Below are 12599 nucleotides of genomic sequence, written 5' to 3'. Positions count from 1 at the left end.
TGGATATAAAATTTTTTCTTATTTAAATATTGTTTAAGTATTAAATATTAAAAATTAGTTAAACATTAATATTATTCTGGCCAAGGTTCGGTTTGGGTCGGGTCTACATGGACCCAGAGCCAAATAGTGTTCGGGTCCAAGATTTGGACCCTAGCCGACCTGTTGGATCCAAAATTTGGACCTATACCTAGACCTGGGTTGCGTTCAGCCGTCGGGTCCCTAGCCGGATCTAGATCCATTGCCACCCCTATATAAAAATCGGATTCAATTAGGGTTTAAAAGTTGCATGTGCAAAATGGGAATCGCTCATCAGCGTCGGATTCCGAAGTTTATGGGACCAATTTCTTCTCAAAATTAGGAATTCGCCCTAAACCTCCTTATTTGTGATTTATGAAACATACTGTATGAATTATAAAAAGTTATTTCATTTTTTCTTCTTCTTAATTTACATGGTAGCACATTTGATCTATGGTTCTACACAACTGTTGTATTCTATTCTTATTTTTTATTTTATGGTTTTCTCTTCATTATTATTCTACCGGATAGCCGATTCAGCCAATCCAAATGGCCACATCGATCAGTCCAACTCCAGGTTTCAAAGCACTAGATCTAAAACTCTGAATAACATGATCCCACATACATAATAATAATAACATGACCATGGAGTTTCACCGTCCCATCACTTTTATAGATGGTGATGGAGGGGATGGGCCCCACGAAACATGTAGATAATCCATCTTTACCCCCACTGTCCCGTCATCACCGTTCCCAAACGACATGACAGGGATACTCCATATGTCATGCTACAACTTTTATTTACAAGTAACTGATCTCGTTTTAGTAATTTTCTATAGGCAACGTCTACAATAGGGCCATCTACTTTTTGTATAATATCTCAATTATTATTGACCATTACATTTGCAATCACATGGTTGTGAATGCGTCATTATCAATACAAAGTCTAAAATAAACTTTATTGAATTTTGTGGCACACTTCTATATGTCAAAATTCACATCTAATAATTAAGAAGGATTGCGACATCCTTGTACTATAAGTCAATAATCTTATATCATACAATTCCTTTTCTATAAAGAAAAGGTTTAGAGGAGCTAACGGGTTCCAGAGACCACTGATCCAAGAATATCTATCTTTGAGATGGACATTGTATAAGAGGCATCGACTAAAATTATATATTGATCGTATATAAAAAAAAAAAGAAAAAATTTCGTATAGAACTCTAATTCATCATTTCTTATCGCTCTCTTTTATTGATTTTTTACCATAAAAGCTAGCCTCAACAAATCTTTTTATAATATTTCAACCCAAAAACTTTTTTAACTATTTTTTTTCCTTTCCATCTTCAACGATCAATAAAAGAGGGAGATAAAAGGTGTGGGTGTAGTGAAATCTTTAGGGGTTTCTTTATGACACTTGAAAGAAAAACAGAAAGAGAATCTACTATGAAATAAAATGAGAAATTAGGACTCTAAATAAAAATTTTCCAAAAAAAATTCTAAAAAAAAAACACATTTTACATTTTTAAAAATTTATTTATTTTAATATTCATGATCATCTTGGTCTTAATTACGAAAGCTTGGATGAAAACTCCATCTTTAAGATGAACTTTAGAGGGAGAACGCATCTATACATATGAATCGGCTGACTTATATAAACCAAGGATGATGGTTCTTCTTATTAGCAGTATACTAAATCTCGTAAGCAAAGACCTTGGAGGGATCTAAGTGACAGTATACTTAGTTCTCTCTATAAAATACTAAAATTTAATGGATCTATCTCTTTCTCCCTATGTTCCCACATTCCTTGAGTATGACTTTTTAGTAGTTATCCCAGTGATGGTTCCCCTCAATATAATACTCTTATCTTCTCTCTCTAAAAGTTTTCATGTTCCCCTTAATATACTAATTTTCTCTCTCGTTCTCTCCCCTTTACCATGCAACTTCTCTCTCTCCCCTCTCTCCTTATCTCTTTCTCTCTCTCAAAGTTTCCCAGTTATTGTTCCCCTGAATAAAACCTCTCAAAATTTCAAGGTGATTGTTTCCCCTCAATAAAACTCTCTCTCAAGTTTCACAGTAATTGTTGCCTTCAATAAAACCTCCTCTCTCTCTCTCTCTCTCTCTTTCTTTAGGACAATTCTCTCTCTCTCTGTCTCCCTCTCCCTCCCTTCCTTTTGAGGACATTTTTCTCTCTCTTCCCCTCTTTGAGGACAATTTGGACTTTTAGTAGTTTTCCAGTGAGTTCATAAACTACTCAAAAACAGATTCCCCCACCTCTCTCTCTCTCTCTCTCCCCTGAGAATGCTAGATTTCAGCAGCAAACATCTCTTACATCCCCTCACTGTTTAATTGGTGTCTCAGCAGTTCGCTCTCACCTGGCAGTAACACACACCAAATGGGTGCTGTGACCTCTTCAATGGCGGCCAAGTTCGCCTTTTTCCCTCCTAATCCACCATCTTATAAGATCAGCACTGATGAGCTCAGTGGGCGCTCGGTCATGACTGATGCTCCTCACAGAGAGAACGTCGATGTCCTCAAACTGCCCACAAGAAAAGGTCATGAGATTGTTGCTATGTATGTTCGCAACCCTATGGCCAATCTTACTTTGCTTTACTCTCATGGAAACGCCGCTGATTTGGGCCAGATGTATGAGCTCTTCGTCGAATTGAGTGTCCACCTCAGAGTTAATCTCATGGGGTAAGTTTTTGTTGGGTATTTATTTGGTTTTATATTTTTTTTTTTTTTTGGTGATTGGTGTGTTTGTTTTGCCTGTAGTTCTCTTTGATGTGCTTTTGTGATTGTTGGGTCTTTGCTTGATAATGGTGTTTTTGTTCTGATGGGTTTCTCGGGTGATTTGATAAGAAAATGGAAGCTAATGAGGTGGGTGTTTTCCGCTTATTTCTTCATTATAACTATGTTAAAGAGTTTTTTCTAGTGATTTTTTTGATGATCCGTCTGTTCTATAACAGCGGGCCTGTGTTTATTTTTACTGGTTTCTCTGGTGTTACTTTTGATGTGTCTTTTGGTATGGAATTATATTCTCATGGATGAGTTGTTTTCTTGATTATTACAGTATTTTCTAGCCTTGTAATTAGGTTGTCTAATCGTCTCACAGTGGGTCTTTGCATGATATCTTTAAAAAAGATATTGGTTTTTTTTTTTAAATTGGGTATTTTGATATGAATCCATGAGTTGTGGGGTACAAGTTTTTTTTTATTTTTCTGATTAATGGGGTTCTTGGTTTTTGACATTGAAATTTACTCTTTGGCTTTTCAATTTCTCACTTATTCTGGGGCCGTGAAACAGACTTTTTTGTGTCCTTCAAATCATGTATTATTTTTGTTTACTCAGCTTATCTTCAATGGTTTGATACTTTATTTTAAATCTTTTGTCAATTGTTTTGAAAAAAAAAACTCATCTACTCTATTAATGGGGAAATTCTGGTTTTTCTTTGTTGATCACTGACTGTGGGTGTGAAAAATCTTTTGGATTTATTCAAGAAATTGAATTTGTTTATTTTTGTTCTGGATATCTGTTATTCATGAGGTCCAAACTTGAAATCAGTCCGATTTTTATTGGTTTACTGGTATTTATTTATTTCATTGTTAGCAATTTTTATTAGAAAATGTTCAGAATTAATCTTCCATTCGGGAACCTTCGGTTTGTTAATGCTGTGTGATTAAACTGTGGAATTGGTTGGGACTTTCTGGTTCTGCCATTTCCCCTTTGGAGAATTGGTATCTTACGTTCCTGTTTTGTTGCCAAGAAATACATTGAATGCTCGACTCGTAGCAATCCATGTTTGCTTTTTACTACTATATTCCGTAACTTTATATTTATTGAAGATGAAAATGAAGACTTAGTATGCTTTTACCAGAGTTCTGGTGCTCAAACTATATCAGATTTAACATTGACGACATGTATTAACAATGCTGTGATTAGGTTTTTGAACTTGAATGCCCCAGAAAACCGGGTGGTTTGAAAGTCGATTGCATAGAATAAAATTGCCAAGGTGGTATATTGAAGAAGGCATTGAAATATATGTGTCATATAAATGAATATGTGATGAAGCGTTTAGGCGCGGTTTAGGTGGAACAAGTAGGTGTGATATTGACTAGGTCAATTCGTGGGCACGGGGAAAACAAGTATTTTGCTTTTGACTTCAGTTGGGTTTTTCAGGCTTTGTGGTGTTCTTCATATTAACGGTGTCCAAAAATGGACAGACACAAATATGTTGCCATGTTGGTCCATATCTACTATTTCAAAAAAAAAAAAAAAAAAAAAAAAAACGGAACTTTTATTTGGGTTTATTGTTCTGACCCTGATTTGGCCTTAATTTAGTCTCCATCAGATGGTTTCTTTAATAGTTCAAAACTCGCCCTGGAAAGCCCAACCAATCACTAAATTATAGTGCATGTCTGAAATAGTAGCACGTGGCTTATATAGTAGTTATGGACTAGAATATCGAATATTTGACAGAATATAACTGATATTGACCACAGGGAAATTTCTTTTGCTTGAGTCACCTAGGCCGGATTGTGGATCTTCTGTCCCTACAATATTTTGCGGAAAAAGCTGTATACCATAGCATGAGAAGGTGGTAGGACTAAAAGAGATTTTCAGGGTAGCCTTTAGATTGGATTTGTTGACTTTTTTACTTGAGAATGACATTTATTTTAGACTTTCAGAGCCTTCTGGAGGAAAATTCCTTGTCATTGTGTGAATCTGTTGGACCTACTAATTAAATTGCCATTAATGGCTTAATGGATTAGATCCGTCTCATGTGCTTCAGGGACATGCATATGGAGGTTGTCGACCAGTGTATTCAGACAATGTGATGCCAGATTAATGGAGCCTGCCTATGATGCAATTAATTGGCATGATGCGATTAAAGATTAAAAAATAAATAAATAAATATGTTACACGGTCTCTTATCCTGGTTGAACGGCCTGGTTGTTAACAGAATGATATTGAAATCTACCATGCTGTCCTAGGTTGATGGAAGAATATGACATAGGGTGTACCGGTGTCCTTCGTAATATAGTGGGTTTGATAGGAAATGTCAAGTACAAGAAGTCTACACATTCTGAAAATTTAATATCACACCGGAAGTTGTGAAATTAAGATGCACGCGTCGTATGGTCATTTATGGATATAATTTTACTTTCCCAATGGTTAGCCAATCAGTTTAGTTTTGTTGTGTCGCAGTTACGAATGCTTAAGTTGTTTCTTTTTTTTTTTGAGACTGATTAATGCTTAAGTTGTTGCAAGATATGGAACGTTAAATTTCTGTATCGTTATAGATGAGAATGCCTGGCTATATTTGCTAGGGTCAACTTCTCATTTGATCTTTTTTAATTTTTGAATCTTCTTATCTGAATTTTATGTAGAATGATATTTGCTCATGAACGTTTAATTTTTGTGTAGAATAATGTTGTCTTTTCACAATTGTTTAAAGGCTAAGGGCATATTTGGGTGGACCACTAAACATGACTAAAGTATGATTTTTCTATACTTGTTATGAAAAACTTCCGCAGCATGTTTCTGTTAATCGGTTTCTGGATTCAAATTATTTGAAAAAACCACAAAGCCCAATTAAGGTTAAAAGAAAAACAACCTTAAAAGAAAAAGTAAAAAACCTACTTCGTTTGCTTGGTTCATGAATTGAAGTAAAAACGAAGAAACATACTTGGTCCCCTAAACTCAATGTGTTATTTTTGGTATTGTGGGGGCATACTTGGCTATTCATCTTTTAGAGGACTGAAGCTTAATTTTCATAATGTCATTGTTATTTCTAGTAGAAGTTTGAACCTTGAACGATATTTATTGCCCTTTCAAGGTGATCATGGGGTTTTTTTTTGGATAACTATTGAGTAGTTTTGGCATATGACGGCCTTTTGTCCATGAAGCCAACTTATTTTTACATTCGACCTATGCTCCCAAATGGTCACATTTTTTTCATATAAGGCTATCGTAATACATTTCATTTGTGAGATATAAGGTTCTATTGGCAAAGGGTTAGGAAAGGTACCGCTTAAAAAAGGAAAAAATCAATGGAGGCACTGTGTTGTTGTGCCCTGCAATAAAAAGGCTGGAACCCTTTTTGAATGTATTGAAAAAAATTGCATTTCAGTGTCATTTTATATTATACAATTATTTGGCTTCAAACCCCTAGCATCGACCGTCTTAGAAGAAAATAAGGTTAGTCTATCTACATGCGTTCTTTTTGCTCCCACAGATAGTATGGACTTACTTTTTATGTTAAAACTAGATTTGCCTCATCTAATAGAATGTTGGCATTGCAAGATTTATCATCATTGAAGTTGAATTGTACAAATCTATTAAGTGAATGCGTGAAAAGGAAGAAACATACTTGGTCCACTAAACTCAATATGTTATTTTGGTATTGTGGAGGCATACTTGGCTATTCATCTTTTAGAGGACTAAAGCTTAATTTTCATAATACCATTGTTATTTCTAGTAGAAGTTTGAACCTTGAGTGATATTTATTGCCCTTTCAAGGTGATCAAGGGGGTTTTTTTTGGATAACTTTTAAGTAGTTTTGGCTTACAACGGTCTTTTGTCCATGAAACAGTTGACTTAAAATTACTTTCACATTCTACCTATGCTCCCAAATGGTCACATTATTTTCATAATACATTCTATTTGTGAGATATAAGGTTCTATTGGCAAGGGGTTAGGAAAAGTACCGCTTATTTTTACATAATATAATTATTTGGCTTGGGGCCTTTACCCCTAGCATGGACCGCCTTAGAAGAAAATAAGGTTACTTTATCTCTATGTGTTCTCTTTGCTCCCATAGATAGTAAGAACTTACTTTTTAAGTCAAAACTAGATTTGCCTTATCTAATAGAATGTTGTCATTGCAAGATTTATAATCATTGAAGTTGAATTGTACAAATCTATTTAGTGAATGCAGCAATAAAGTCTAATTGTTGTATTGTTCCAATAAATATTGAGTTGTTTTTTTCATCGTGTATGATTACAAGCCATTCATGAACAAAAGAATAATGCATTTGATCAATGAAGAGATTATTACAATTCTTAAAAACATGAACATCAATTTCTGTTGGTTACATCAAGGTCAAGTTAGACAATATTGGGCTTGCAAACCACCAAAGGTTTTATGTACTACCATTTTGGTTAGGTTTGAGGTGATATCACAATATCACAATATCATTGAGTTTCAGGCATTGGTGTCAGTGATTGCTACATATGTTCTTAGTTCAAACTTCAAAGCCTGTCTGCCCTATCCCAAAAAAATTCGCAATATCACATTTATTATCCTTTGAATTTTTTGGTTGTTGATAAGCTGGTTATCTTAGTGTGTTTGAGAGCCCATTCAGGTCCTTATAAAGCAGTGCTCATGAACTGAGTGCTTTCTCTTTGATGTTGGCAACCTTGGATTTGTTGGGAAACCATGCCTTTTTATCCATTGTCTTCTATTTATTATGAGGCATATCTTTAGATTTGTTTCTATTCCTTCAATAGGTTTACCCAAATCCATACATTAGAGACCATGGTTTATTTTGGACTTCCACATCATCCAGTGATCCCATTGAGGCAAATCATTCTACTAGTCGGTTAAATTGTGATCACTTGAAAATTATTGAGAACCTCATTGTGATACTGGTTTTTGGAAATTAGGCCACTCCATTTTGCATGTGAATCAAATATATATGATGAATCCAATATAAAAACAGTTAAACTATTGAAGCATTGACCATTTGAACAACTATGTCCCGAATTCAAATCCTACTGGAGAACCACAAAAAGGAGAAAAAAAATATACAAGCCATTAAAAACCAAACAACACAAGAAATTGATGCAACAGGGGAAAATAAGTAAAATAAAGCAAGAAACAACAGACCAATTTAATCAGAGATGCCTTCTAAATTGATTCTAAAACAACATGTCAAACTCCGACCATCTACCATGCAATAACAGGCCTTTTCATTCTCAAACAGGTTAGTATTATTTCTTGTGGAGTTCAACAAAGAAAAAAATTGGATGTTTAAGGTTGCCTTACAAACTGGTAGACATATTTTATCACCTTGAAAAAGAGGCTAGAAAAATATTTCTTCTACAGTCAAAGAATGCGACGCCAAACAAACCTAGCTTCCACTTTGAAAAACAGTCCCCTTTCGTATTCCTCAGTCCTCACAGATCTATAGTTTCCACTGAACCTTGCAACTAAGAATGAGAGAGAGAAGATTGTCATTTCCTTTTCTTTTTATTTTTTATTTTATTTTTTGATCGATGATGCTCACTCCCTCGTTTTCTTTCCTTGAGAAAGAGTTGTTTACTTAGTTTCATCTTTCACCAAAGAGTAGAGTGAAGAATTTCCACTTTAAAAAACAGTCCCCTTCGTATTCCTCACTCACAGATCTACAGTTTACACTGAACCTTGCAACTAAGAATGAGAGAGAGAAGATTATCTTTTCCTTTTCTTTTTATTTTTTATTTTTTGATCGATGATGCTCACTCCCTTCTTTTCTGTCCAGAAAGAGTTGTTTACTTAGTTTCACCTTTCACCAAAGAGTAGAGTGAAGAAGTCCTCATATAAATGAAGTCCCAATAGAAACTTTTCCAAAGTTGACTGCTCAATCTATGTCTTGGATTGTGCTATACTCTTCCACTTAAATATAAGGGGCCCACCCTCATGAGAATGATTGCTCAACAAAGCCCCATTTAGACTCATGAGGGCTATGGCATGTTTTGGATCTTGGAATGAAGTACAGGAGAACTAGATGCCAAGTTTGTTGTACCAACTTTAGTAAAGCATGGTAGAAGTTGACAAAGGGTGTACTTCTGGTGGCTAAAGGTCATCATTTTACTTCTTAGATCTGGAACCTAGGTGATCTAGCCACATGAGCAAGAAGATCATAGGGAAAAAGTGAGTTCAAGGCCTCAAGGGTGATCCCCTTCAAGATGATGAAGGGCGGAATAGTGACCTCCTTTAAAAGAGTTGTCACCCCTTTTGTTGAGCTAGACTATTAAAACTATTAAAAAGGGTGACCAGAAGAAAGATAAGCAAGAGGGAAGGAGTTCCCCTGAATAGTTACTGCACTTATATATTGGCATGGTTACCAAACGACAATAAAAATCTTGAAGGTGAAACAATTTTAAAGTTGAAGGATGAAGATGATGGGTTCATGTGATAGCTAATAGTGCATTTGGAAATGCTTAAAAACATTGTTCTAACACCTTATTTTTCTAAGGTGGTCAACACCATGGGTTTAGTAGCCCCCAAACTAAGCCACTGTATCATGTAAAATGCTGTTGAAAGGTGGTATTTAACATTAATTTCAAAAAGGGGTCTAGACCCTTTTTCATTTTACCTTGCAAATGGAGCCTAAACCAGTTAGCAAGCCACATACAAGTTGATTGCCAAACAAAGCTCTTCAAGAAAGGTGCATGGTATGAAGACATGGTCCATGTCAGTGAAAAAGCTTCCAGCCTTGTAGAAACTTGATGAGGAGGTATGCTAACGGACCATCAAATACATTAAGTTGGAGAAGGGAACCCTCCTAGTGAGTTTGGCAGGTAATTTGTTACATATCCGCTCTCATGAGGATATGTCCCACCATATTTATGTAGAAATCCAAGACAGCGGTTAAGTAGTAGACCTTCGAAAGGTATTTTCTAGGGATCTTTCTCACATGTGAAGGTCTTTATAACTTCATAGTGGTATTTTTCACTTTACTACTTGCTAGAAGGAAAAGGGGTAGATGGAATTTTGAAGGAAAGAAGAGGGGAATGAAGTCAACAAACCCCTTTTCTCTCTCATTCCCATGCACAACATGGTGAAAGCTCTAGACCTATGGATGCCCATAAGAGAGATCTTGTTGAACAAGAGCTTGTTTTAGCTTCAAATTAATCACATTTAGAAGGTGTCTTTATGTGCTTGTAGCTTGAGGCTTTTCAGACAAAAAAGAAGAAATTGTTAGGATTTAATAAGCCTCTTCGATGCGAAAACAGAAATCCCAAAAGTTGGATTCCACCAAGATCGTGTATTTATCCAGCTAGAAACAAAATAGGCGAGAGTATGAGCCATAATAAGAGAAATAAAGCATAAAACACTTACACCATAAGAACACAAAAATTTACGTGGTTCACCCCAAAAGGGCTACATCCACGGGCACGACAAACTAAAATCCACTATACTAATGAAAGTTACATTACAGATTTTCGGACATAGAGTTACCTCTCTAACCCTCGACAAAACCCAATCGAGCAAACCCTTTTAGACCCGCTCTCTTGATCTGCACCACCTTCCGACCTCTCATCTCTATTCCACACACAGCTAAACCACTGTCCAAGAAGAGATTCATCTCTATTCCAGAGCTAAACCACTGTCTAGGAAGAGACCCATCTCTATTCCCCAGTCAAACCATTGTCCAGGAAGAGACCCTTGAGAGCAAGGGAGACTTTCTCTCACTAAAAGGGGAAATCACCCAAAATCTTCGTGGGAACTGCTTCTCTACGAGCATACCCTTTTAGACCCGCTTTCCCGACCGACACCACCATCTGATCTCTCATCTCTATTCCACCGCTAAACCACTGTCTAGGAAGAGGCTCATCACTATACCACAGCTAAACCATTGTCCAGGAAGAGACCCATCTCTATTCCACTACTAAACCACTGTCCAGGAAGAGACCCTTGAGGGCAAGGGAGACTTTCTCTCACTAAATGGAGAAACCACCCAAAATCTTCATGGAAACTGCTTCTCTACAAGAAACCAGCCTCTCACTCTGCAGGAAGTACATCGTGGTGTTTCTCTTCATAGCTCTCTTCTCTCTAATGGGAGGCCTTGCCTCATGCACAGGGAGCTCCTACCTCTCTCTCTCTAGAGGAAACCACCTTTCCCATATGGTGACCCAAATAGGGCACACCTAGTCTTTCATCTTTCAACCCATATATATAAGCTTAGGACTCCACGCTAAGTAGGAAACTTCCTGTTACATATATCTCAAGAACCAAAAGATATATCTCAGGGTCCTAATCGTTTTGGATTTCTATTTCCTTTAGGACACTTGTCAATATCAATCTCAATCCCACATAATCTGGGATTTCCTTATGTTGGTGATTTTTGGATATCACCATATCCAACAAAAATCAGATGCTTAGGTTTTACTTGTGAAACCGGTAGAAGTATTCTCTCACCCAAATCGGTTTGAGAAGGCTTTATAAACGTATTAGTGCACCATGGATTGTTAAGACTGCAAATGGTTGGGGTTGCGATCCACCCCCGCCCAGTTGTGACCCAATAGGGTCCAGGTAGTACCCCAACCCAACCTAGATTAGCGGATCTAGGTCAAGATATAAAATAAATATATAAATATATTATGTATATTTTATAAAATATAGTAATACATATTATGTATAATTCTACATAATATGTTATATATGAGTATATACCAGGTCAGATCGGTCGAGTGAACCCTAACCTGGACCAGAACCATCCCAGTTAGATCTGGCTGGACCGCAATCTGATCAGGTCCAAATCAAGTGGTGCGGACGTGACCATGGTGGGTCCACAACCGTAGCAAGGTCTGATCGACTCACCAGATCAGTAGGTTGACCCTACCTAATTACCGCCCATGATTAACAAAATTGGGTTTGGAATTTGATTTTCATCTTAGAAAGGTTTTGGAAGAAAAAAGTCGTGGTCTTATGCTTGTTTTATTTATTGTCTCCTTCCAGTGCATCAAATCTCTTGTGCTATTTTGATTTATATTGGGTTTTCCACGTGCATTTGATTCGCAAATAGAAGAGAGAGGCTTTTCCCAACTATTCGTATCATAAGAAGGTTAATTTTTTTAAACAAATGAATACAAAATGATGTTGGAGTGAGAGAGGCTCGAACTCTCGACCTCAGGATCACCTTTTTTGTTTTTATGTTAAAAAAAAAAACATGGATTTTTTTTTTTAATTAAAATGGAACGCTAGTGCAATGTTTTTCCTCAATAGGATAATTGGATTTTTTGGAAGTCAAGAATAGCAGATATCTTTTATTGTATGGATTTTTACACTGCTATTCAGGAATAGAAAACAAATATGAAGATACATCTGATAATGAATAGAAATATGACCTCAAAGAGAATGTTGATGAATGATGCCTCTGTTGTTAGGAAGCTACATAGCTTTTCTTGATGGATTATATGTTTTATATTTGAAAGGTTGGTATATCTCTTTGGAAGTTTCATAGACATCATCAAAAGAAGATCCTTTCTAAGGAGGTTAATCTTACAGGTTTGAATGTGCCTCTCATTCTTGGCTTACTCTTTTGGGATTTCGTCTTTTCTTAAGATAGAGAAACTCCAAAGAACGCCATGGTGCGAGCTCTCTTCCACTAATCAAAAAACACCACGTGCTAGCCATGGATACTACAGGGGTTACAGTTACTACATAGAACAAAAAAGAAAGGTCATACTCGTTTAGGTTATTTGCTAGTGGTCTTGGGTTGAAATTCCTTGCAACAAATACTTTTTTTTTAGATTTGATTGTAGACTTTGCCCTAGTCTTTGTTGTCATCATCTATGAGTAATGATGCTCTTAA

At 36.2% G+C, this 12599-nt stretch overlaps 1 protein-coding gene across 1 annotated transcript in view; it reads left to right on the top strand.

Moving 5' to 3' along the window:
- Positions 1–2199: 2199 nt before the first annotated feature.
- LOC18441918 (uncharacterized) overlaps positions 2200–12599 on the top strand; it is a 17490-nt gene continuing 7090 nt past the window's right edge. Inside the window, exon 1 of the mRNA XM_006852143.4 lies at positions 2200–2712. Coding sequence (XP_006852205.1) covers positions 2411–2712 — 302 coding nt within the window. The 5' untranslated portion in view covers positions 2200–2410. The remainder of the gene's footprint in view (positions 2713–12599) is intronic.

This window comes from Amborella trichopoda, chromosome 6 (genome assembly GCF_054954075.1).
Source record: "Amborella trichopoda isolate Santa Cruz 75 chromosome 6, AtrichopodaSantaCruz75HAP2 v2.0, whole genome shotgun sequence".
NCBI classification, from domain to species: Eukaryota; Viridiplantae; Streptophyta; class Magnoliopsida; order Amborellales; family Amborellaceae; genus Amborella; species Amborella trichopoda.
The sequence above is the reverse complement of the archived record's forward strand: the minus strand, read 5'-3'. Positions and strand labels throughout refer to the sequence as shown.